The sequence below is a fragment of the Crocuta crocuta genome, unplaced genomic scaffold (assembly GCF_008692635.1).
Source record: "Crocuta crocuta isolate KB4526 unplaced genomic scaffold, BGI_CrCroc_1.0 scaffold279, whole genome shotgun sequence".
In the NCBI taxonomy this organism is placed as follows: Eukaryota; Metazoa; Chordata; class Mammalia; order Carnivora; family Hyaenidae; genus Crocuta; species Crocuta crocuta.
The window spans coordinates 5,859,597-5,885,991 of NW_027551570.1; the positions used below are offsets into that span (position 1 = coordinate 5,859,597).

General features: G+C 35.4%; 1 protein-coding gene across 5 annotated transcripts in view; it reads left to right on the forward strand.

Moving 5' to 3' along the window:
* Positions 1 to 26,395, forward strand: part of ANKRD28 (ankyrin repeat domain 28) — a 202,469-nt gene that overhangs the window by 62,109 nt on the left and 113,965 nt on the right. For 2 of the 5 annotated variants that reach the window (XM_077750856.1, XM_077750862.1), the window contains exons 1-2: positions 13,282 to 14,759; positions 15,865 to 15,948. In XM_077750856.1, coding sequence (XP_077606982.1) covers positions 14,640 to 14,759; positions 15,865 to 15,948 — 204 coding nt within the window. In that variant the 5' untranslated portion in view covers positions 13,282 to 14,639. Of the gene's footprint in view, positions 1 to 13,281; positions 14,760 to 15,864; positions 15,949 to 26,395 lie in introns of those variants that run through there. The other 3 variants (XM_077750858.1, XM_077750857.1, XM_077750861.1) reach the window with 2 other exon arrangements.

The following is a 26,395-nucleotide window of genomic DNA, read 5'->3' on the forward strand; positions in this document are numbered from 1 at the left end:
CAATCATTTTTTTTTTTTTTTTTTTTTTTTTTTTAGTTATTCCCCCTTTTTAGTCTTTTCCTTTTTGACCGTACTGTCTTCTTATCTATGAACACAGGATATTTTTCTCTTTATGTCATTTTAATTTTTTCATCCATGTTTTGTAATGTACAAGTCTTTTTACCTGCTTAGTTAAGTCTGTTACCAATTATCTTTTTGTTTATGATGCTATTGTAAATGAGATTATTTTCTTAATTTCCTTTTCAGATAGTTTTTTCATAGTGTATAGAAATGCAACTGATTTAGTTGATATTTGTATACTGCATCTTTACTGAACCAGGTAATTCTAAGGATTTTTGTGGAATCTGAAGGATTTTGTACATAAGATTATGTCTTCTGCACACAGAATACTTTTACTTCTTTCTTTCTGATTTGGATGCCATTTATTTCTTGTCTAATTGATCTGGCTAGGAAATTCAGTACTGTGTTAAATGGAAGTAGTGAGAGTGGGCATCTTTGCTGTGTTCCTGATCTTAGAGGAAAAGCTTTCAGTTTTTCACCACTGAATGTGTGGACTTTTCACATATGGTCTGTATTATGTTAAGGTAATTTCTTTCTATTCCTAGTTTGTTGCAAGTTTTTATCATGAAAGGGTGTTGAATTTTTTTCATATGTTTTTTTCTGTATCGAGGTGATCATGTGGGTTTTTTTTTTTTATCCTTCATTCTGTTAATATCATGTGTTAATTCATTTTTGTGTGATATACCATGATTTCATGTCAGGCATAAGTCCCACTTTGTCATGGCATATGATCCTTTAAATGTACTGTTGAATTTGATTTGCTAGTATTTTGTTGATAATTTTTGTATCCATGTTCATCAGGAATTCTGTGTTTATAATTTTCTTTTTTTGTAGTGTCTTTGTCTGGTTTTGGTATCAGGGTGATGCTTGCCCATAAAATGAGTTCAGAAGTGTTCGTTTTTATTCATTTTTTTTTGGGAAGAAGGACATTAATTTTTTAAATATTTGGTATAATTCACCAGTAACACCATCTGGTTCTGAGCTTTTCTTTGTTGGAGGTTTTTGATTACTGATTCCGTCTTTTTCTATTAAAGATTCAGTCTTTGGTAGGTTGTATGTTTCTAGGAATTCATCCATTTATTCTAGGTTGCTCAATTTCTTGGCATTATAATTGTTCATAGTAATCCCTTATCTTTCCCACCCACCCCTTTCCCCCCACTTCCTGTGGCATCAGTTATAATGTCTCGTCTCCTCTTTCATTTCTCATTTCATTTGTGTTCTCTGTTTTTCCTAGTCTAGCTAAAGTTTTGACAATTCAATATTTTCAAATAACCAGCTCAGGTTTTTTTTCTTATTTCATTTAGTTCTGTTCTAATCTGTATTATTTTCTCTCTTCTGTGAACTTTTGGCTTCACTTGTTCTTTTTCTAGCTCCTTGAGGTGTAAAGTTAGGTTACTTGAGGTCTTTCTTTTTTAATGTAGGTGTTTGTCAAAATAAACTTCCCTCTGAGTACTGCTTTTGCTACATCTCATAAGTTTTGGTATGTTGTCTTTTTGTTTTTGTCTTAAGACATTGAGGTATTTCTAACTTTCCTTTTGATTTCTTCTTTGATCCATTGGTTGTTTAAGAGTGTGTTATTTAATTTCCACATATTAATTACTTTTCCAGTATTCCATTTGCTATGGATTATTAGTTTCATTCTGTTTTGGTCAGAAAAGATATTTGGTACGATTTCTTCTTAAATTTGTTGAAATTTGTTTTGTGACCTAAGATGTCAGCTTATCCTTGAAACTGTTCTTTATGTGCTTGAGAACAGTGTATATTCTGCTACTGTTGGGTGGAACATTCTGTTAAGCCCATTTGGTCTATAGTGTTCAAGCCCACTATGTTCTCGTTGATTTCCTTTTGGGATGTCCTCTCCGTTACTGAAAATGGGATATTGAAGTCTGCTACTAGTATTATTGTATTCTGTCAAGTTCTCCCTTTAGTCTGTCAGTGTTTAATAAATCTACTTATATGCTCTAACGTTGAGTGTGTGTGTGTGTGTGTGTGTATTTCTCTTCCTACCTTCGTCATTATATAGAGTCCTTCTTTGTCTCATGTGACAGTTTTTGACTTAGAGTCTATTTTGTCTGGTAAAGTTTAGCCACCCTGTTCTGTTGTTGTTGTTGTTGTTGTTGTTACCATTTGCATGGAATACCTTTTCCATCCCTTTACTTTAAGCCTACATGTGTCCTTAAATCTAAAGTTAGTCTCATGTAGACCACATATAGTTGGATCTTTTTTTTAAATGTGTATTTATTTTGGTGGGGGGAGGGAGAGTGGAGAGGCAGAGAGAAGGGGAGAGAGAAGAAGAGGGAGACAGAGAATCCCAAGCTGACAGCAGGAGCCTGATGCAGGGTTCATACTCAGAAACTGTGAGATCATGACCTGAGCTGAAATTAAGAGTTGGACAGTTAACCAACCGAGCTACCCAGGTTGCTCTGGATCTTGGTTTTTTAAAATCCATTCAGTCATACTGTACCTTGATTGGTTAGTTCTTTTATGAAAATCAAATTCTTTAGCCTTCTACATGTTTATCTTGATCTTTGTCTTTTTTTCCTTAGCCATTTTTCAGTTAAATATTACCCAACTTACTCTTTTCTCAGAGCCAAATTTATTGAAGAAATTTAACCTATGATCACTACCACTTGTGGTACCTTTCTTTCATGAATTAACCTATTCTTTTTAAAAAAATGTTTAGGGGTGCCTGGGTGGCTCAGTTGGTTGCGTCTGACTTTAGCTCAGGTCATGATCTCACAGTTCGTGAGTTTGAGCCCCGCGTCAGGCTCTGTGCTGACAGCTCAGAGCCTGGAGCCTGCTTCAGATTCTGTCTCCCTCTCTCTGCCCCTTCCCTACTTGTGCTCTTTCTCTCTCTCTCTCAAAAATAAACCTTAAAAAAAAAATTAAAAAAATTTTTTAACAGCAAATGAGCCAACCAGGTGCCTCTAAACAAATTTTTTTTAAAGAATAGGTTGATTTTTGAAAGAAAGGTACCACAAGTGGTAGTGATCATAGGTTAAATTTCTTCAATAAATTTGGCTCTGAGAAAAGAGTAAGTTNCTTTGAAGCAGGCTTCAGGCTCGGAGCTGTCAGTGCAGAGTGCAACATGAGGGCTTGAACTCAAGAACCATGAGATCATGACCTGAGCTGGTCAGTTGCTTAACCAACTGAGCCACCCAGGTGCCCCTGAATCAACCTGTTCTTTTTTGTTTTGTTTTAATTTTTTTAATGTTTTATTTATTTCTGAGAGAGAGAGACAGCGTGAGCAGGGGAGGGTCAGAGAGAGAGGAAGACACAGAATCTGAAGCAGGCTCCAGGCTCTGAGCTAGCTGTCAGCACAGAGCCTGACGCGGGGCTCGAACCCACGAACCATGAGATCATGACCTGAGCCGAATCGGACGCTTAACCGCCTGAGCCACCCAGGCACCCCTGAATCAACCTATTCTTATCAGAAAACGAACATAAAGTTGTAAAATGCCAAAACTGAAAACAACTTTAAAAATCACTTGATCAGTTTCATTTGCTTCAACAGTAAAACAAAGGTGCTTAAAGAAATGATGTAATGTGCTGACAGATAGTCAACTTTTGTTAACTTCAACTTGTGAATTCTGTATGGAACCCTAATGTATGTGAAGAGACCTTTGAGTACTGAAGAAAATGGGACCTAAGAAGTTCATGTACTTTGTTTCATGCGAAAATAGTGTTGTTGCCTTCAAGCCAGGGCTAATACTGTGATAAAATGAGAGAGATGTATGTGTTTTTAGGGAAGAAACAATAGGGAAAAGAAAAAGAACTAGTGAGCCATTTCATGTTATAACAGAAATATTTAGGAACAGTCAACTAAGACTATTGTGACTATTTTACAGTGAAGCAGCCTAACAAGGTATGTTCATATTACTGTCTCTGAGCCTTCATAAAAATCGACGTTCTTTTCTCTAAGACAGTAATGTAGGTAGCATATTTTAGGTTTTTGTTTAGAACAGTTAACTTTTAAAAAGTTAGTCTATATAGGTCTAATCCAGTGTTGTGTAATATGATAGTCACTAGCCAGATATGGCTGACTAATGTAGCTGAGGAACTGAATTCTTGATTTAGTTTAATCTAAATTTTTAAAATACATGACTTGGTTACTGGAACTTAAAAAAAAGTATGTTTGTGGGGCACCTGGATGGCTTAATTGGGCTTCTAACTTCGACTCAGGTAATGATCTCACGGTCGGTGAGTTTAAGCCATGTGTTCGGCTCTGTGCTGACAGCTCAGAACCTGGAGCCTGCTTCAGATTCTGTCTCCCTTTTTTTCTCCCCCTCCCCTGCTCATGCTCTGTCTCTCAAAAAATGAGTAAATGTAAGATAATATATATGAGGGGTGCCTGGGTGGCTCAGGCGGTTAAGCGTCCGACTTCAGCTCAGGTCATGATCTCACGGTTGGGGGTTCGAGCCTCGCGTCGGACTCTGTGCTGACAGCTCAGAGCCTGGAGCCTGCTTCAGATTCTGTGTCTCCCTCTCTCTGACCCTCCGCTGCTCACACCGTCTCTCTCTTTCTCTCTCAGAAATAAAAAAAAACATTAAAAAAAAATATATATATATGATTGTAACAACTCAGGCACATGTATTTACATTGTCAACTGTAAATATTTTGAGATCTAAATACAAATCCATTATTTTCAGTGAAAATTTAATGTTTGCATTGAGATATGCTTTAAGTCTAAATACACAACAAATTTTGAAGATAATAAAAAAATGTAAAATATCTGACAACTCTTGATTATAAGCTGAAATGATAATATTTGGGATGTATTTAAAATATGTGGCTCATTTTTTATTTCTGTTGTATGGCACTTGTCTACTCTTTGAGTAACTAAACTATTAGTCTGGCATTATAAATAGTATTTTTTTAATGTTTATTTGGGGCAGGGGGAAATGTGCACACTAGCAGGGGAGGGGTCATGACCTGAGCCGAAATCAAGAGCCAGTGTTTAACTGACTGAGCTACCCAGAAACCCCTGTAAGTAGTAGTAATATTAATTAAACCTAGTAAATAAAATGGTTTGAACGATTTTCTCAGATATGTGATCATCAAGAAGAAGTTTTGATTAGATGTTCTAGCTAGTTGACTGTTGGTTTGAGAAAACACCCTTCCGGTAAATCAGAGGAAAAAGCAACAATGAAGTTTATGAATAGTTTCATAAAAGCCATCATTTTTTAAAGAGAATGGACAATTAGAAGATATCTTTATGTACAGTTACAATTAATAAATTAATATGCTGTACTCTTAATGACTTAATTAGTGGTAGGTTTATCTGATACCTCATTTATAGGTCTTCTTCTGTTTATACTGCTTTTTACACTCGTGTTCTTGTACTGGTTAGTTTTTCTTGTGTACTTCATTTAGGCTGCATAAGGACTTTTTTCTTCCTGCTTTACTGAGGTATAATTGGCAAGTAAAAATTATATTACATAAGGTTTACAAAGTGATCATTTGAAATACACAGGTACAGTACTGTTAACTGTAGTTGTATGTATAGCCCTCCCAAAGTTACTATGCTTAAAACTGAAAGTTTTTACTCTTTGACCAAAGTTTCACCATTTCCCCTACCTTCAAGCCCCTGGCAACCACCATTCTAGTCTCTGTTTCTATGAGTTCAAGTAAGTGCAGTCATATAGTATTTGTCTTTTTGTGTCTGGCTTATTTATGCTTATTTTATTAGCATAAATGCCCTCTGTGTTCATCCATGTTGTTGGAAATGGGAGGACTTCTTTCATTTTTACGGCTGAGTAATACTCTGTTGTGTATACATATACCACATTTTTTTATCTATTCATCCTTTGACAGACACTTAGATTGTTTCTGTATCTTGTCTTTGTGAATAATGTTGCAGTGAACATAGGAGGGTAGATGTCTGAGATACTGATTGCATTTTTTTGGATGTATACCCAGAAGTGAGATTGCAGGTCCTATAGTAGTTTTATATTTAACTTTTTGAGGAACCTCCATACTGTTTTCCATGGTGGCTGTATCAATTTGTATTCAACCAGCAGTGTGCAAGGGTTTCCTTTCAACACAAGAGCACCCTTTCATGTACCTGTGGCCATTTGTATGGACTTCTTTAGAAAAATATCTATTTAGGTTGTTTTTTTTAAAGTGTTTTATTTATTTCTAGCAGAGAGAGAGAGAGAGAGACAGTGTGAGCAGGGGAGGGTCAGAGAGAGAGGGAGTCACAGACTGAAACAGGCTCCAGGCTCTGACCTGGCAGTCAGCACAGAGCCCGACGCGGGGCTCGAACCCACAAACCGCGAGATCATGACCTAAGTGAAAGTCGGACGCCTAACCGACTAAGCCACCCAGGCGCCCCTTATTTAGGTTTTTTGCCCATTTTTAAAAATCAGGTTATTTATATATTTTTTGCTCTTGAGTTTTATGTGTTCCTTATATATTTTGAATATTAATTTATTATTGGATATATATGGATTACAGATAAGATATTTTCTCCCATTCCATTGATTTTCTTTTCATTTTGCTGCTGGTTTCCTTTGCCATACAAAAGCTTTTTAGTTTGATACAGTCCCATTTGTTTCAGTTTGCCTTTGTTGCCTGTGCTTTTGGTGTCATACCCAAAAAATCATTAGGTTGCATAAGGTCTTTGAAGGTGGAGATGATATATGACATTTCATAATCTCTTGATATATGTATAGTAGAGTAGAAATATTAATATGAATTATTTGTTGAATCAGTTGCTATTGTAATCTTAAATGTTTTAAATTAAGGTATTCCTGCCAAACATTTTTTAGATTATTTCAGTGTACTGGATTTTGGGCAAGATGGAACCCAACCTTACCATCCTGGTATGGTAAGGAACTTTTTTATACTCCTCTTCGAGTTTAGACAAGTTCAGGATTGTTAACACTTAATTTTCAAATCATGAGAATAGATGTTAGGTTACATATTTTGGATTAAGATTTGGAACTGACTTAGAGCTTGAAGGGTTCTTAATGATAGAACAAGTTCTATTACTCATTTTAATACATTTGGAAACTGAAAAAGGCCTAGATTACTTAAAGTCTTGCAAGTACTAGTTGCTTATATGAAACACCTGGGAGTTGTTTTGTGATTACCATCTTTTCCCTTGCCCCTACATCCAGCCTATTAGCATATCCTATAAATCCTGTTTCTAAAATATATCTTAGGCTCTGCATTTACATGCCCAGCATCCTAGTTTAGATTACCCACTCTTTGGATTATTTCACCAGTCTCCTAACTAGTCCTTTGGCTTTCTTCTTCTGCTCTTCAAATTTGTTCTCTACACTGAAGCCACATAATCTTTTTAAAGCAAATCATGATGATTGCCTTGCTTAAAAATTTCTAATGACTTTTCAGCCACTTAGGGAATACAAACTTTATAATGTGGTTTGCAAAGCCCTATGTAATCTGAGTTTAGCTATTTCTCCCAACTATATCAGCTCCTCAATAGTTCCTCGTAGTTGCTTACTGCAGCCATGTGGATCTTCCTCTAGCATTTTCCAAGAAATTTTTTCCTTCTACCCTTTATCACAGTTTGCAGTTATATAATATTTATTTGTATGTAAGCTCTATTAGAATTAATGAGGATTGACTCTTTATTCATAATTTTGTTTCCTTAGCCTAGCAGAAAGCCTGACACATAGTAGATGATTAATAAATACAGATGAATGGATGAGTCATTGACTGGATGTTACTGAGCTTCCAGTCTCCATATATAAATTGGATAATAGTATCCACAAGAAGTGATTAAGGATTCAGTGAAAATATTTGTGATAAATATTTGTTTCCTTCTCCCTCCATGGATAATACAGTGGATTTGTTCTTTGAGCTGTTTTCCAATTATTGTTTCTATTTCAGTTTGTTGCAAATTTAAGTAGCTATACTGTACTGGAGTATGGATCATTGATTGACGATTAAAGGAAGAGTAAGATTATCACTTAGTGTTAGGTTCAGCTCTGAGTAAAAGAGACTCAAAAATGACAATGACTTATACAAGGTAGAACTTCTGTTTCTTTGTAACGTAAGAGTTGGGAAGTGGAGTCTAGGGCTTTTATGGCAGTCCTGTCCCACAAAGTCCTCAGTGACCTAGATCCCCTGTAGTATGCCCTTCCACCACCCTAGACTCTGGTCCTTGTTTGGTTTAAGATGGTGGCGAGTCATCCATGTTCCAGGACGCAAGGTGGATATACTGTTTGTCCTTGTAGGAATAGGAAGTTTTCTGGAAGCCATATAACACCTCTACTTAAAATGCTGGTCACCGGCTGATCTGGCTGGCTAGGCAGGTGTCCTCTTCCTCCCTCACCGCTCCATGTGCATCCCTCCTGAAGCTGCGTGCTCGGTCGAAGAGGACGAACTTCCCCGATAGAGGAGGACCGTTCTTTGGTCAAGGGTATACGAGTAGCTGCGCTCCCCTGCTAGAACCTCCAAACAAGCTCTCAAGAACACATCAGAGTAATAATAGGTAACATTAATATATGTTAACAATATGCAGTGTATGATAGTATTAATAATGGAAGGGGTAACAATTCCTTATACCATTATAAGAGACCAATGGGGTCAAACCACTTGAGATCATTGGATAACATTGGTTGTCAGCCATCTTGGAAGTATGGTTGGGTAAACATTTAAAAAATGGCCTAGTTTGTAAATATATACAGAGGATTAATTTGCATGTATTATAGGGATTTTAAATTCATCATTTAAAAAATAGGTAATTTTTGCAGTGGCTATACTAATAATGAGGAAGTTGATCAGTAATCTAAATGAGCTATTTAAAAATTCTTTGCCTCCTCCTCCCCCACTTTATTTTAAAATCTATTCATAGGACCTTTTCTAAAGTATATGGACAGATGAGCCCTAGCTTAAGAACATTGTTCAGGATTCTTGACCTATGAGAAGTATTTCTGAAACATGGTTTAAACCCACTTCTTACCGTCTCTCACCACAAGCTTTTTATTTTTTAATACTAAGAGACTAGCTTGGCAGAGTAGTTGCTTCATACACCCTGAGTAAAATTCCTATTCTGTGATAATCAACATGGAGGTCACAGATTTTCAGGGATAAAATGAGCTTTTGGATTGAATCTGTATGCAGGAAAAAAATCACATGTGTCAGAAAAAAATATTCTGGTGTAACAAAATTGGGAACCTAAAAAAAAATCTTTCGGGATGTTATAATATTTTACCATTAAACAAAGGTTTAAACCAGCTTTACCATTATGTGATTTTTGTGAAGAGTAGAAGTAAGCTGTTGATAGGATGCATTTTAGTATAAAGAGTGGAAGGATTATGAAGTTGTCAGAATTGTAATTTATTGGCTTATTAAAAAACTTAATTTGGCCTAAAATGTAAGTGCCTCAAGACAGAAACCACATCCCTTTGCCGTTGTTCAACTGGAAAAAAAAAATGTTGAATTTAAGTTTGCACTGTCTTTTTCAGTAACTTTTTTACTATAAATACTTTGTACATTCCTAAAGTCTTAGTTATTTACCTATCTCCTTTTTCTTTAAGATGTGAATTCCTTATATTAGGGGTCTGTTTCTTTCAGTAGAAGATCTATAACAGTGCTATATGGTGTTGTTAACTTAAATAATAAATAGTGCAGTAATTATCTCAGTTTTTTTAATCTGACTTTGATTATATAGAATGTCATGGACCAGTAATTTAAAAAAAATTTTTTTTAGCGTTTATTCATTTTTGAGAGACAGAGATAGAGTGCAAGTGAGGGAGACACAGAATCTGAAGCAGGCTCCAGGCTCTGAGCTGTCAGCACAGAGCCCCACATGGGCTCGAACTGATGAACTGCAAAATCATGACCTGAGTTAAAGTCGGACACTTAACAGACTGAGCCACCCAGGCACCCCAATGAATTTTTTTTTTCTTAAATTTTTTTTTAAGTAGGCTCCATGCCCAACGTGGGACTTGAACTCATGGCCCTGAGATCAAGAGTCACATGCTCTACTGACTGAGCCAACTAGGCACCTTCATGGCCCAGTAATTTTTTACCCTTTCTCTTTCCTTAGACTGTAAAGTACAGTGAATGTGGAAGAATGGTAAAACTCATAGTCCTACTTCTTGCCTTAATTGACCCCTTCCTCCCTTCAGTAATGCTTAGTTAATTCTTATCTGGTTACTGGAGTGTTAAGACAAGCTTCTAGCAGTGTCTCTAGCAGCCTGAAAAGGGTGGTGTGAGGGGAGTGTGTACTTAGCAACTGAATGAGATATCTAGACAGTCTGAAGCATCTCACCAGTAGGGGGAGAAATTGTCAGTAGTCCTCTCCTCACTACCTTCACAGGGGATATCATTCTGCTCCCCTAAGTATCCATAATAATAAGATTATCTACATTTTATTTTAAACTCCACTCTTAATAACACTATAAAGTAGATTCTGTTGAAGTGAGACACAGATTAAGTACCTTGCTCAAGGTCACAGTTAGGTTTGTTAGTGCAGAAACTGGATTAGAACTCAGGTGTTTAGTCTACAAAGCCTACATTCTCAGTCACTGTCCTAGTACTGTATTTATCCTAGGTAAAAATCTCTGAAGATTATTCTTATTTAATAAGTGTAAAGTCAGGGCGCCTGGGTGGCTCAGTCGGTTGAGCATCTGACTTCAGCTCAGGTCATGATCTTACAGTTCATAGGTTCGAGCCCTGCTCTGTGCTGATAGCTCCGAGCCCGGAGCCTGCTTCTGATTGTGTGTGTCCCTCTCTCTCTGCCCCTCCCCTGCTAGTGAACTGTCTCTCTCTGTCTCTCAAAAATAAATAAAAATGTTAAAAAAAAAATAAGTTTAAAGTCATTCAGGCTCAGGGAATTTAATTTGCTTGCTCGAGGACACAACTAATAAATACTGGAATCAGAATTTTGAATTCAAGGTAGGCTGACTCCTGAGGCCTTAATTTTAGCTTTCATTCTATATCATTGTTTTATATCCTGTTAACTTCTTCATTTGAAATTGTTCATCTACTAGAGGTACAAAAGTCATTTTGTTGCACCTTATATCTCTTGTGTTTTTTGATTAAAGCATGTTTGTGTATATTTTATATATATATAAATATATATATATACACACACACCCATATACTCTTAATATATACATATATAGATATACACATGAATCCTCTGTTGTCTTTATAATTTTACTACTCTATTCCAGAGTCTTGTGACCTAATAGAATTAGTTTAATTGAAATTGTTTACAAGTAGAAAAAAGTATAAGGAAACTGTGTGTGTGTGTGTGTGTGTGTGTGTGTGTGTGTGTGTGTGTAAAAACATAGTCTCTGCTTTCAAAGAGCTTGTTCTCTGGCTGGGTAAGACCAAAGTATGGAAGTTGACCTAGAACGAGAAATAGGATGTACCTGCTTAAGTCTAAGTAGGTGAACTTATGCACTGGATACTTTGAACAAGTTAAAATTGTCTGTGTAGAAAGAGATTTTGTTTGGGGTGGTAAAAAAAACCCTGAAGACAGAATAGAGGGATATTGTTACCACGTGGTTTAATTTTTACATGTTTCAGATATCAAGATGGTATTTTTGATTTAGCCATGTGGAGATAGTTAACATCATTTTGTATGTCAGAATATTTGCATGTCCTTAATGTGGCTTAAAACCATTTTGCTTACTTTAAAATACAACTAAGTGAATTGTTGTATATTTCAATATCTTGGTACAGTTATATTAGGATTACAGGTTCCTTCATAGGTTGATATTTAATGGTTTTGTTCTTAAATTCCGACATTCTTATATTATCTATATCGCGTGGGTTTTGTGTTTTTGTAAGTAAATTGGCTTAATCACATGAGATACTAGCCCTGAAATACCCATTTAAAAATAACCTGTTTAGGAGTATCATAACAATAAATAGTATATTCTTTGTTACCTAAACTTTTCACAGCCATTGTAGGTTACCTGTCTTTTAAGATTACTTTGACAATCTAATATTATAGGTTGCAAAGATCTTGAGAGAGAGTGGTGGGGTGGGGGTGTGTGCACAAGGGCATACACTCAAGGGAAGCAGAATAGATTAGAAACAGCATGTGTTTGGAATGAGACACAGTCTTGCTAATTTGTATGACTGGATAAAATAATTTTTGAGTAAAAATTTTTAGTTTTTTCCCTCTATTATATGGGAACAAAGCAAGGTTATTGTGAGTTTTAAATGAGAATGTACAGCACTTATTAGCACATCATAAATGTTCAAAACTAGCTATTCTCCTCCTGAATTAAAAAAAAATGCTAGTTGATAAGAGAAAGAACAAAAATTGAAGGGAAACCATAGTATTTTCTTTGTAGTTTTCCTGTTGGAAAAGAACTCACTTGTTTAATAAATAGAGGGAAAGCCTACTATAAATTTGTTGTTTTTGGCACATACTTGTAGCTTTGGGGAAATTAATTTTATAGAGGAAGGAGAATCTGACTTTTTTATGTTATTACCTCGTGCCTTTTTGACATATAGAAAATGAATACTAAGGGCTTTAGACAGTAGTTTTATGCAGCTGTTTAAAAGATTTAAGGCTTTATTCCATTTCCAGATGGGAAGGTGGAAATTTTAATTTCTAGAGTGAAATTCAAATGATCATAGAAGTTTAGAGCTAGGATTTTTACAATATGAAGTTTTTGTTTTTTCCTGTTAAAATAGGACTTGATTGATTAAATTTAACAACCTAGAAATTGTAAATCTTAAATTTCTTTGCTTAAATTTTTTTTTGTATTTTTGAAAATAAATGCATCTGGTATATTAAAAATGATCTTGGTAAAAAAATAAAAATAAGATCTTAGATTTGTGTTTTTATGTTATCATAAAATATTTCTTCATCTCTTTGTTTTATGGGTTCACTGCAGACCTTATTGCAGTTGTCATTTATAGGGTTAAACATTTGCTATATTGTAACATACGAAAGCAGTTAAGCTGTTTGGAATTGTTTACTTGCTAAAACCAGTGTTAGTCAGCAGAGGCAGTACACCAGATTTCCTTGTGGCTTTTAGTGGAAAATGTTAAAAGCGCACTCATTTTTCAGTTATAGAATTTTTCAGTTTGATCTGGATTAGTCACAGAACTGGCATGAACCTTCTAATTGTGAAGGCTGTCCAAATGCACTATTTTTTTCTCCTGCTAGAGGAAGTTACATCCCCGAGCAGTAGCTCAGATCTCTGGTAAGTGTAACATGTGAGCATTACTAGGCATTTCATCCTGCGGTTCTGCAGTCTTTGCTATTCAGACTGTTGCTCAGTTGGAATGCTTCTGTGGGGCCGATCCTGAGGTTCTGTAGATCTTTTTTAAGGACCTACCCATTTGGAGGTATCCGTGGCCGTTCCGCAAGATCATCTGGGAACAGGAAAGCATCTGAAATCTACTGAAAAGGATAACTGTAGCGGTTTTCACAGTGGAAGGAAACTATATTGGCACAGAGCAGATGATTGAATAAAGTAGTTGGCTCAGAGAAGATGCACAGTCTGCTGTTTTTTCCTGTGAATGAAGACTATTTAATGGAAGCTGTATTCATGTGGAGATCAAAGGAAACACTGGAATGATAAACTACTGGGCTTTTCTCTCTCTCTCTTTTTTTTTTTTTTTTAATGAAAAGCCTGAAGCAGTAATTTAAGCTCAAATGCCTTCTAATTCCTTCGCAGCCTGCCTGTTCCGTTAGGATCTTCTGCTAACACTATTTCTGCCTGGTGCTGTGCCCTTTTGCTGGAGCAGCCACAGACAACTGCCTGATGGAGAAAGAATGAACGCTCTGCCTTGCTTATGCTATCGATGGGAATAAAGCTATCTGTGTTTCTTCTTTATATGGGATATCTGGATTAATCAAGCTGTATTCTAGTATCAAGAGTCCTATTGTCTCTTGGGGTCTGACTCATCGCATGTAAATGTACTGCAGCTTTGCTATTAATGCAGAGTGTTGTTGTTGTTGTTTTTCTTTCTCAAACACAGAAAGAATTGTCAACCTCTGAGCTTCATTTTAAGAATTTCTGCTGAGCTATAGATATTTTTTTTTTCCGAATAGTATCTGCATTAAACCAGAAGCTGAAGAAATGAAGACAAATTAGAAGTGGAAACAGAATAGTGAGATTTTTTTTTCAATTATAAGCAAGTCAGCTACTGGTAACTATATGACCTTGCAGGCAAGAGTGGGTATAGCTGTTATCGTCTCTGTCACAGTAGTTGTCTCTCATTTCATTCTGTATTGTGTGGTGTTGTCACCCTAAACAATGATCTTTTTATGCAAGTAAATTTCTGTGAGACAGAGAGCAATATGACTGTTTGGGTAGGGGAAAAATATTTTTAGATGAGCTTGTACTGGACTCCGTTTTAGTTATTGACATGTTGGTGTGAAATTTCTTTTAAGTATTACAGTAACCCAACAGAAAATAATAGAATTTTGTTGTTTTTAGGAAGTTATGTTATGTGGTCATAATCTCAAACTTCAGTTTTTCTGATAGTACTTACTAACTTTAAAAAACCAACTGCGCTGTTCAGAGAATGATCCTAAGTGTTGTACAGAAGAGGAGGAAAAACTATTTGTGCTCTTCCAACTGTGACTTTTATCACATAGCTTGGAATTTAATATTTTAAAAGAGCGAATGAGTCGAGTGTGTATTGTTGTTTTGGAGGAGGTAGAAGATGAATCTCCTGAATTCATTTCTAAATTGCCACAGGAAAATAAATCCCTACATTCACCACCACCTTCTGGAAGTGTATTGGTAAGATATGAGAGTTTATATTTACTGTCTTCTACTGAACTAAATGGGGTAGATTTTACCTTTTAAGAATAAACATAAGTTGGCTTCCACTAGTTTTATTAAACAAGTAAAAGCAATATAGGTATGTAATGTGATGCAGTATTACTTGTATGTAAAATGGACACATTTTTTGTTTTTACTTCTTCAGATGTTTAGATAACATCTCAGACTTCCCTTACTATGCATTACTCTCTTATGAAGACTTTTTAAAAAATAATTTGAGAATTGTAGTTCTGGCAACCATGTTTCTGTTTTCATTTTGTGGTTTTAAAAACTGATGTAATGAGAATGAGGAACTATGTTTTAGGAAAGGTTTACTACTGCTAGCAACACTGAGGCACAACCTTTTCTGTAATGGATTTTATGTATTTACATGCAGCACTTTTATATGAAAAAGAATCAGACTGACTTAACCTTATTTTTTAATGCTGTTGTCAATTGGTTTGTTTGACTAGTATAATATGATACCTTATCAGAGAGACTGTGTTGTTGATTAAGAAATTGTTATATTTAGACATGCACATGCTTGCCTCTTCATTTCATTCAGGTGTATGCTATTTTTTGGTCTTCAAATAGTGATTTTCATCAATTGCCAGATTTTCTTTCTTCAGATTTTTATCTGTATAACATGTAATACTAACCCATGCAAGTTATTTAACGCCCCAAACAGAACTTTTCAAAAAGATCTGCCTTCGTGGGCATCAGTGTGGCCTGGCAGTGGCTTGTTTGACAAGTAGATGTTGAGATGTCACGTTATATTTGGAAGAGACTTTGTTTTTACCATGTATATAAACAGAAGGCTTCTACTCAGGTTTGATTGTGTTTATTGTACTGCCTAGTATTGGCCATTCTGAATTGATGTTCTTTAAATTCGGCCTTTTTTATTCAAGGAGGAATCCTGTACTCTCATACAATTTGACTTCATAAAAGTTTTGGTTAATGTCAAAGACAAATTGATTATTGTTACTAAAGGGAAGAAAATTTTTAGGTTTAAAAATTATGTGGAAATATTTTAGAATCATCCATGCGGTGTGATTAATATTTTTATTACTCTCTTATATTTTAGCCATCACTGGTGCAAGCTATATTTAATGGAGATCCTGATGAAGTTCGAGCACTAATATTTAAGAAAGAAGATGTTAACTTTCAGGTAAAACAATTAATTCACTGATACTGACCTTTAAATCTACTTGTAAACACTCTTTTCTAGAATTATGATTTTATTAAAAAGACATAACAGTTCTGTAACTATAACTTCTGAGGGCAAAAGGGTCTTGGAGTAATTGCCTCAAAAGAAAGGGACTGGGTATATATTGAGGGTAAAAACTAACATGAAGACTAGGAGCCAGTGAGGGTCCTTTGTTTCCCCAGCTTTTTACTTAGGAATTTTTCACAGAAAAGTTGAAAAAATACTCTGAATACCCAAATAGCCTCCACGTAGATCCAGCAGTGAGAACATTTTGCCACATTTGCTTTCCCTCTCATATTTACATCTATTTTATATATACACACATACGTTTTCTTTTGCTGAATCCCATTTGAAAGTAAGTTGTAGACATCATGACACTTGACTGTTAAATACTTGTATGCATTTTAGATGAAGGTTCTTTTTTGTGAACTCTAAAAGACATTTCTCTTAAGTTTACAATACATCTAATTTGATTATGAGATCAAATTTGTTTTCTGTGTGATAAGAATTATACACAGACTCCTCTGTTTGAGCCTCTCAGTAAAGAAAGACATACTGTTTGAAAAGTCTCCAAACTGAAAGATGTAGTGGTTTTAACATTCAGGACTGACATGAGAGACAGTTTTATGTAGATTGAGCATATGGATAATTTTCTCTGTGTTTCTCTAGTGGCCAGTAGTTTCTTTAATTTACTAAATTGAGGCTAAAAATATATAATTTACTATAGTAAGATCTAGTTCATTAATGTATATATTTTTATAGGAAACACATTGACAGTACATTCTTCATACATAATTCAGTCGCCTGAATTATTGTGGTGAGGGGGTCATGATTCATAAAGTTGCTATAGCAACACCAAAACAGATGACCTAAAATGATTGGTAGTTCTGCAAAAGCCTGCAGAGTCATCTCAAACTCTCATCTTTCTTTCATTCTTTCATACAATACTGATGTGATAATGTTAAGTAGATATAAAAAGTATTTATCTTTTAAAAAAAAGTTGGATTATCCAAATAAATTTAATCTTTAGCTAAAATGGTTCATTTTAACATTAGGGAGTGATCAAAATGCTATCATTACATTTTTTTAAACCGTCCTAAATAAATTGCCTTTAAGTTTATATTTATTAGAAACATGCACCTAATTCAGGATATATTTATTTATTTTAAATGGAGTGCGTGGTTACTTTACCTAATTGGGGTGTTCTAAGAGTCTACTTTTTTTCTTAGGATGGGAAATAGTTATAGGGGTATAGACTAAAAGAAAAGGAAGAAAATGGCTTTCTGTTCTGTTGAACTCTAGTATTTTGGGTTTGTTTGTTAGTTTTCTAAATAGTACTAACAGATTTTATCTTGGTGAGAAAGTTTGGACCATAATGCTACTTACCATGATTAATTTCCCTGTCATTACAAAATCTCATTGAGCCAACACTGTTTTCGGCTGTATTAATCAAATTATTTTAAATTTTAAAAAATGACTCAGAATCATTTTGAGCATCAGTTTATTCTACTGTGATGTCCTTGGAAACTATTGTGTGTGTGTCATTAGTGTGTCACCCCCAAACATTTAGGATTTTTAGCCTCTACTTATAGATTCCCTTTTTTACTTGCTTTAACCGCCTTTTCTTAACATATCCTAACTTGTGTGCCCTTACTCTGACTTAGGGCAGAACTAAAAGTTAGATTAGTACTTCAGATCAGCAGGCTTTTCTTGAGGGTGGGTGACTTCAGTTGTCTTCATGGTAATTCATGGGTTTTTGACAAGTTTTTCTACGGCTGCTTTTAAGTCTTTTCTTATGTGACTCTTAGCAGTTGAGTGTATTGCCATAATTTTACAATTTGTTAACTCTGTGGGTATTTTTCTAATTCAAGATAGTAAATTTTTAAAGAGGTGATGTGTGTAATACAACAATGTTTTGTCATATAAAATGACTTGACGGGTAATAAATTATTTTTAAGCTTTATGTCAGTGTGACAGTGGTGTTTTTTTTTAAATAATTTTATTTAAATAAGTAATTAAGAATAATGTCTTTTTGAAACTTATGGTTTTTGAAGTTATTTTTATCAATTTTTAGAATGGGTATACAAATTCAGATTTGTTTCTGTACTGTTAAATGAGCATTGTATTCTTTTAGATTTATTATTTTAGTTTCTTCAGTCATGTCCTGAAGTTTTGGATACTGTAAACCACCAAATAGCATTTTTCTTGGTAACACACCTGAATTGTTTTTTAACAAAACTCTTAATTTAAAATTCACTTGTATTATTTGGTTCAGAAGGAAGTCTTCTATGGTAGAAGCTTAGGTAAGATGATTTCACAAGAAAATGCTGGAGTTCTGGTGGCTCAGTCTGTTAAACATCCAGCTTTTGATTCTGGCACAGGTCGTGATCTCATGTTCCTGAGTTTGGGCCCTGCGTCGAACTCTGCACTAGCAGTGTAGAGCCTGCTTGGGATTCTCTCTCTCTCTGCTTCTCCCCTGCTCACCCGCATTCACTCTCTCTCTCTCTCTTAAATAAACTTAAAAAAAAATGTTGGAGTTTCATATTTGGAGGCTTTGGGCCAAAAATAATTGAGTGCCTAACTAAATACAGGTTTATTGCTTACATAATAATTTACTCTAGAGCCAGGTGATTTGGAGGTTGGTTAAGACAGTAATGTCAGAGCTCTGAGTGAGCTGCTCTGTGAGACTTTTAGCTTTCTCCTCCTAGTAGAGATTACTGATGCATTATGTGCTTATGACACACAGCCAGAGAAATGGAAAGGGGACTCTCCCTGTAAGTTTCCTTTTTTCTTTCTATTTTTAATCAAGTAAAATTATCTTTTCCAAAATCTCCTCAAAACTCTCCCTGAGATTGCATTGGTTACTGGCTTACTCTAAAGCAGTCCACCAGCAAGGGTAGAATGCCACTTTTTGCTTAGATTACCTGGTTCATCCACTGGGGAAGAATAGAGGGTTACTACCATCACTGATTATATTGTCATTCCATATATGGAGAAAATCAGCATTTTCATAGGAAGGCATAATGGGGAAATAATTGGGTAGGTAACCTAATAGAAGATTTTTGATTGCCTAGAAGCAGTTGAAATGGCAAACTTTTGGAAAAATAAAAGTTACTTGGATATGGAAGAGGCACTGTTAATTAAAAAGGTGAAACTGTCAAAAAATTTATGAAGGCAGAGTGGTATGTATATATAGTAAAGAACAATTGGAATATGAATTATTAGACCTAAGTACTCCTATTTTCTTATTGCCTATATATACTACTTGAGCAAATCCATTTAAGTTCTTTGGGACTCACTTTTCTTTTATTATAAAATGTGTGAGGTTAAAATAATGACCTTCAGGGTGTTTGCCACTTCAAATTTAATATGCTCTAAGATGTGCCTGGGTGGCTCAGTCAGTTAAGCGCTTAGGTTAAGCATCCAGTTTCAGCTCATGGCTCAGGTCCTGGTCTTACAGTTCATGAGTTTGAGCCCTTCATTGGGCTGTCTGTCAGCACAGAGCCTGCTTTGGATCCTCACTCCTCCCCCCCCTCAAAAATAAATAAGACAAACATTTAAAAAATTTTTTTCAAGCTGCCCTAAAAATTCTGAATGACCTTGAATGACCTGCTTTTTTTTCCAGAAGGTTTCCTTTGTATTTCTAAATATATGTAGCCAAAATAATAATTATTATTTCCTTTCCCTAGGATTTAGTAGAACTTAAATGCCATATTGTAGAGCCTAGATAATTTAGTCTGAAATATCAATAACATATTTCAGAGGAAAGGTCTAACTTTGTAAGAAAATTATTTCCTACACATAGAAATTGCTTTCCTCCATCCAGAGTTATAGAAATTGATGTTAATTATAGAATTTTATTTCAGAGACAATGATATGCCCAAACCTTTTTATGTTATGATTCAGTTCATACAACAAAATTGGAAAGTTGGTAGGTTAGCATTTCTATTCCACTAATAGATAAGAAAACTAAAACTCAGAAAGGTTAAACATCTCCAGGATTAGTAAGTATGACAGAACAGGAATTTGAACCCATATCAGACTTGAGAGTCACTGGGAAAATAAAGTAATTTGGAGAAAGAGAAATACTTTTTTTCTTTTGTCCAATAGTGCAAAGCATATAACCATAAACCATAAAGCAATAATGGTTCAAAAATGAATATCCCCCCCAAAATTTATGTCCAGGTTCTATGGAATCCTACCTTTTAAACTATAATACAAGTGGAATCCTAAATTTCATGATACCAAGTGCTGTTAAATGTTAGTATTGCAAATGAGTGAATACATAAGCCTCCCTGGTGCCTTATGCTGGATAAAAATGTCATTCAAGATAATATCAAACTAGGGGTAATTATAATCTAGCCAATGTTGTTCTTAGTGTTCAAAACAGAGGCATGTTTAGATTTTGAGTGACCTTGTTTAAACACAAAGGAGTTGATTTAAGAGCTAGCCACTAAATAGATCTTCCCTATATCTATCATATAATTTAATATTTTTGGAAATACTATCTTGTATATTTTATTAGCTTCCCAATTTAGCTTTGTCATTCAAAGTATTTTGGGATTGATTTGCCAAAGTGGCCTTCCAAATTATTAACATCTTTAAGCTTTCAAAAATACGTTCTGGGATCATTGAAATGATGTTGATTTTACTTTGCCAGATGAAGTAAGTGCTCAGCAAATCCATACATACACATCACACAAGCAGGTCATTAGTTCTCATAATTATTATAATACTGTTGGCAGTTAGCACAAAGTAGTAAACTCTAAGTTTACACAGGCTGCCTGAATTCCACCCACCCCCATCCTTCACCGTGTTCTCTAGTCTTTTCTGGAAATTAACAAGAATGCTCTAATCTTCAACCAGTCTTTCTTGTGGCCACATGTCACTTCTGCTGGCTGTCAGTATACCAAGCTTTTAATGTTCTAAACTGTTAAGACCTCTTCACTCAGTTACTTCAGGTCGTGTGCAACTCTCTGCCCTAAAATTGTACGTGTGTACATGGTCTTTTCTAGCTACTTACAGTAATTAGTAATGGAACCTGTGACCAGCCCTTCAGCCCCTTCTCAAGTGTACCCACCCAACTTCTAGGTGGCTTCCATGGAACATTGAATAGCAAGGAGGGAGTGAAGAAGAGCAAAGAACCAACTCAATTAACACCCAGGAGAGAATTCCCCTATAGTTTCTCCATGCCTAGAAATGGCACCTCTCCTCTTTTCTTGCCAGTGCTTCTAGCTTCTAGCCTCTGATTTTTAAATTTTTTTCATCAGTGTATAGTTTTCCCCCAAGATCATAAATAAGTTTACGTCCTTTGTTGTTGTGACTATAAATGACTTTCGGATAGTTCTGAAACAAGGAAAGTATTGTCTAATGATACCAGCTGTTTTTGCAGCTAGAGACTGATGGTGACTTATTTTTATATTCCATTCATATATTGTTTTTTATTTAGCATATACACAGTCTGCATCTTTCATTTTTCATCTCCAGTGTATTTGGGGAATATGTATTGAAACGTATATTAGTCCATATTAGGAATGAGAGCTTTCTCATTTTTCTTTATAGCCACTTCGTTTTGCATTCTTTATAATCTAGTTTATTTAACTAGTTCCCCTTTTAGAGAGCATTTGGATTATTTTAAATCTTGCTAATTGGAAATAAATTGAGATCTTTTCACCAAGAAAACAAAAATTCTCCTTCAGTGGACATGCAAAATTTTTGGAATACTTGTATTTATTAATTTTCAGAGAGAGAGAGAGAGAGTGAGCACGCACGCGCGCACGTGCTCAGAAAGGAGCAGAAGGAGAGGGAGAGCAAGAATTCTAAGCAGGCTCCTCACTGTCAGCACAGAGCCCAATGCAGGCTCGAGCTCAGAAACTGTGGAATCATGACCTGAGCTGAAACCGAAGTCGGACTGAGCTACCCAGGTGCCTCAACAGTAATATTTTTAATAGAGATCATATACCTTTACTTGTATATTCTGAAATAATGTTGATAAGTTTTTATACTTAAAACTATATGTAAATAATGTGAGTTACATAATATAGCAAAAATGTTGTAAATTCTGTCCTAACTTTCAGATAGAGCTGAAGTTACTAATTGGTCTGTTAGTCTCAGCTAGCCCCTCAGCNTTATTTAAATTATACTATTTCATAAATTTTGACATATGCATATACCTATGAAACCTTCACCATAACCAAGGTAGCTAACACTTCCATCACTTCCAAAAGATTCCATTTGCCCCTACTTAACCTCTGATCTGCTTTGCATAACTATTGATTAATTTGTATTTTCTAGAAATTATACAATATGTCTTCCTTCTGTCTAGCATTTTTTTAACTCAGCATAGTTATTTTGAATCTCACATGTTGTGGCATGGTATTAACAGTTCTTTTCTGTTGCTGAGTAATATTCCATTGTATCTATAAACACAATTTGTTTATCCACTCAGCTATTGGTGGACATTTGAGTTCTTTCCCGTTTTCATCTATCACAAATAAAGCTACTTATGAACCTTCCTGTACAAGTCTTTGTATGAATATACAAATAAGTATCCTTTCTCTTGGGTAAATATCTAGTGGTGGAAAGGTCAGACCAACCATATGGTGGGTAGCTATATGTTTAACTTTTTAAGAAATTGTCAGCTGTTTCCAAATTGGTTGTATCATTATACATTCCCACCAACAAGACATGAGAATCCCAGTTTTTCCACATTCTCACCGGTATTTGGTAAGATCAGTCTTTTCTAATCTTAAAACTTCTAATAGATTGTATCCAACCCACAGTATATATCATTGTAGTTTTAATTTGCATTTTTGTGATGACTAATGAGATTGAACATCTTTTCATGTGCCTCATGGCAATCTGTATATCCTCTTTGGTTAAATGTCTTTCAAATGTTTTTGCTAGGGTTTTTTCCCCTTAATTGGATTGTTTTCTTGCTATTGAGTTTTGAGAGTTCTTTGTATGTTCTGGATACTCAATCTGTGGCTGTGTTTTCATTCTCTTAAGAATGTTTTTGAAGGGCAGAAGTTTTAAGTTTTGTTGATGTACAATTTATCAACTTATTCTTTTATGGATCTTGGTTTTGGTGTTGTATCTAAAAATATCTCTATCTCCGCATCATGTAAATTTTCTTTGTATCTCCCAGAAGTTTTATAGTTCTATATTTTACATTTAGATCTAAGTCTGTTTTGAGTTAATATTTGTATATTATGCAAGGCATATGCCAAAGTTCACTTATTTGATATGTAGATATATTCAGTCGTTAGAATATTTGTGGAAAAGACTATTTCACTGAATTGTCTTTGTATCTTTATTAAAAGTCAATTGTTAATGCCAGTACCATACTGTTGTGATATTGTAGCTTTATAATAAGTCTTGAAATCATCAACTTTTTTCTTTTTCAAAATTGTTTTGTATAGGATCCTTAGGGCTTTTATATTATTTTAGAATCAGCTTGTCAGTTTCTAGGGAAAAAATTGGATTATGTTGATATGTAGGTGAAGTTGGCAAAAATTAACATCTTAATAATACTGAGTTTTCTTACCCATGAACAAGTTACAACTCTCTGTTTAGGGCATTTTTAATTTCTCTCAGCAGATTTTATAATTTCACTGTGGATGGCCTTTTTACATACTTTGTCAAATTTATGTTTTATAAATTTTATTCCTACTGTAAATGGTATTTAATTCAAAATATGCTAAATATTCTGTACTGCTGAGGTAAGTTTTTCTTGAGCACTCTCTTCAGTGCTCCAGGAAATACAAGTTTTTCACCATAGCTGGTGAGAACAGGAGGATACTTCTCTGTATGCTGCCCAGGCACTATTCCTTCCAAATCCGTATATTCTTACTGAGGATGCTATCGCCTCCAACTTGGCAAAATTTATTTTTTTGCTGTGTGTGTGTGTGTGTGTGTGTGTGTGTGTGTGTGTGTGAGAGAGAGAGAGAGAGAGAGAGAGAGAATCTTGCATATGACAATGATTTATGGCCTTCCAAAGGGCTAAACTGTAGAGATTAGGTACACAGCAGTATTAAAATTTTATGGGGGCAGTAAGGAAAAAATAAGTATCAAAAACCTCTGGGTCAGGATGATAAGGAGAAAAAGGTTGAGAAACACCTCTTTAATTACTTTAGATGATACTTTTCACCAGACTCAGGTAGAATTTTTATATACTTGTGCTGCTCAGTACTTAGCTGAGTACCTAAGGGCATAATCTGCAGATCTCTGGCATTTTCTAATTGTACCATCCTCTCTCTGTTACTCTGTCCGAGAATTCTAGCCTCTGGTTTCTCCCCAGACTGTCAAGCTTTGTCTCCTCAACTCAGGCAAATATGCCTTTTAAAATATATGTAGCTCTGTAAAAGCCATTGAGAATAATTTTGTTGATTGAAACAACTGACTGTCAGAAATGCCACTGGATGTTTTCAGATTTCTACCTTACATATTTTATGAAATGGCAGTTTTCTATTCTAGTCCAGCAGTTTCTTTGAAATAGAAATTCTATAGTTTTCTAAACAGTAGCATTACATTTGGTAATTAAATTGACCAATCATAGATGGGATTACCTTACTTTGTCTTATTCTAATAGGACCTGGTATTGATAGTAATTTTGGGAGCACCTGGCTGGCTCAGTTCATAGAGCATGTGGCTCTTGATCTTATGGTTGTGAGTTAAAGCCCCACGTTGGACATGGAGACTACCTAAAAAAAATAATAATGACATGTAATTTTGGTGTTTTGTTTTTTTTACTGTGAAGAACAAGTAAACCTTAGCATAGGAGTATCTATTTGCTGCTAAATTTGTAGAAGGGTGTAAATTCAGTGTTTAAAAAAGGATTCTTCCTGGATTTGTCTTTTTAATGTTACTACTGTTAGAGCAATGTCTAGATTAAAACATGAATTAATACTTAGATTCTAACCTTCCTAAATAGAATTTGTTTCAGGGCAAGAACCATGCCTTCCATTCTGTAGGATCATTAGCACTGGAAAGGGATCTTAGGCATTAAGGCGTTAAATCATCTCTGTTAAAGATGAGGCAAAACTAAAGTCTTGGAGTTTATTTGATTTGGTCACTTATGTTTAGCAGAGATAGCATAAGAGCCCAATTTTCTTAACGTCCAGTTAGTTTTCTGTCCATGTTGTCTCCAATGGCTTGTCACCTCTCAATTCTGTCTAGTGGTTTAGTATTACAATAAATTTCTTAGCTTTTCTCTTATAGCTATAGGTATGTAAGTCCTTAGTAAATACTTGCTAGTTTAATTTGGTATAACTTGGTATGTTGGTTCACTTCCTTGAAAAATTATGTGCCAGTTGCTATGCTGGGTACCGGGGAGACAAGTCTAGTCATGCATACTTTTTCCCCCTATTCTTCCATGCTCTTTCCTGACTCAGGATATCACTGGTGCTCTCATTGTCTCCAGCTCTCATTGCTTCATCTTCAGTTTCTTTTCATTCTTTCCATTGCCCCTGATGGTAGGCAGAATTCCTAAGATAGCCCACAAGAATCTCACTCCCCCTTCGTGTACATATCCTATATAGTCTTCTGTACTCTAAATATGATAGGATAGCACTCTTGTGATTACTTTATGACATCTGGCACAGTTGACTAGGAAAGTGGTATTAGCTGAGTGGACCTGACCTAATTACATGAACTCTTTAAATGTGGATCTAGGGGCACCTGGGTGGCTCAGTTGGTTAAGCAGCCGACTTTGGCCCAGGTCATGATCTCACATTTTGTGTGTTCGAGCCCCGCATTGGGCTCTGTGCTGACAGCTTAGAGCCTGGAGCCTGCTTTGGGTTCTGCATCTCCCTCCTTCTCTCTCTGCCCCTCCCTTCTGCTCCTCATATTCTGTCTCTCTCAAAAATAAATAAACATTAAAAAATATTAAATGTGTATCTATAGTCAGAAACAAAGACAGTAAGGAATTTGATGTAAGGCAGATTCTCTATTCCTGACTAAAGGTGGAGGGGAGCCACATGCTAAGGAGTGGGCATTCTGTAGGAACAGAGGGCAACTTCTGGCTGACAGGAAGAAAACTGGAACCCCAGTCTAACAACCACAGTGAACTCAATTTTACCTAAATGAACCTAGAGGTGGATTCTTCCTTAGGTCTTCTGGTGAGAACATTGCTCATTGACAGTTTGATTTCACTTTAGGAGAGACCCTGAGGGGAGAACCCAGCCACACTATGCCTAGACGTCCACCCTACAGAACTGGGAATTAATAAATGACTGCTGTCTTATGCCACTAAGTTTGTGGTAATTTGTTATGCAGCAGTGGAGAACCAATATAATACATATATGTCTCTTTCTGGTCCATCTGGACCTTTCTTGGTCCTCCAGGAAGTATTATGGCAACCTAATAGATATCCAACTTCTTGTTTGTAGCACTCATGTTGACTTGTGTC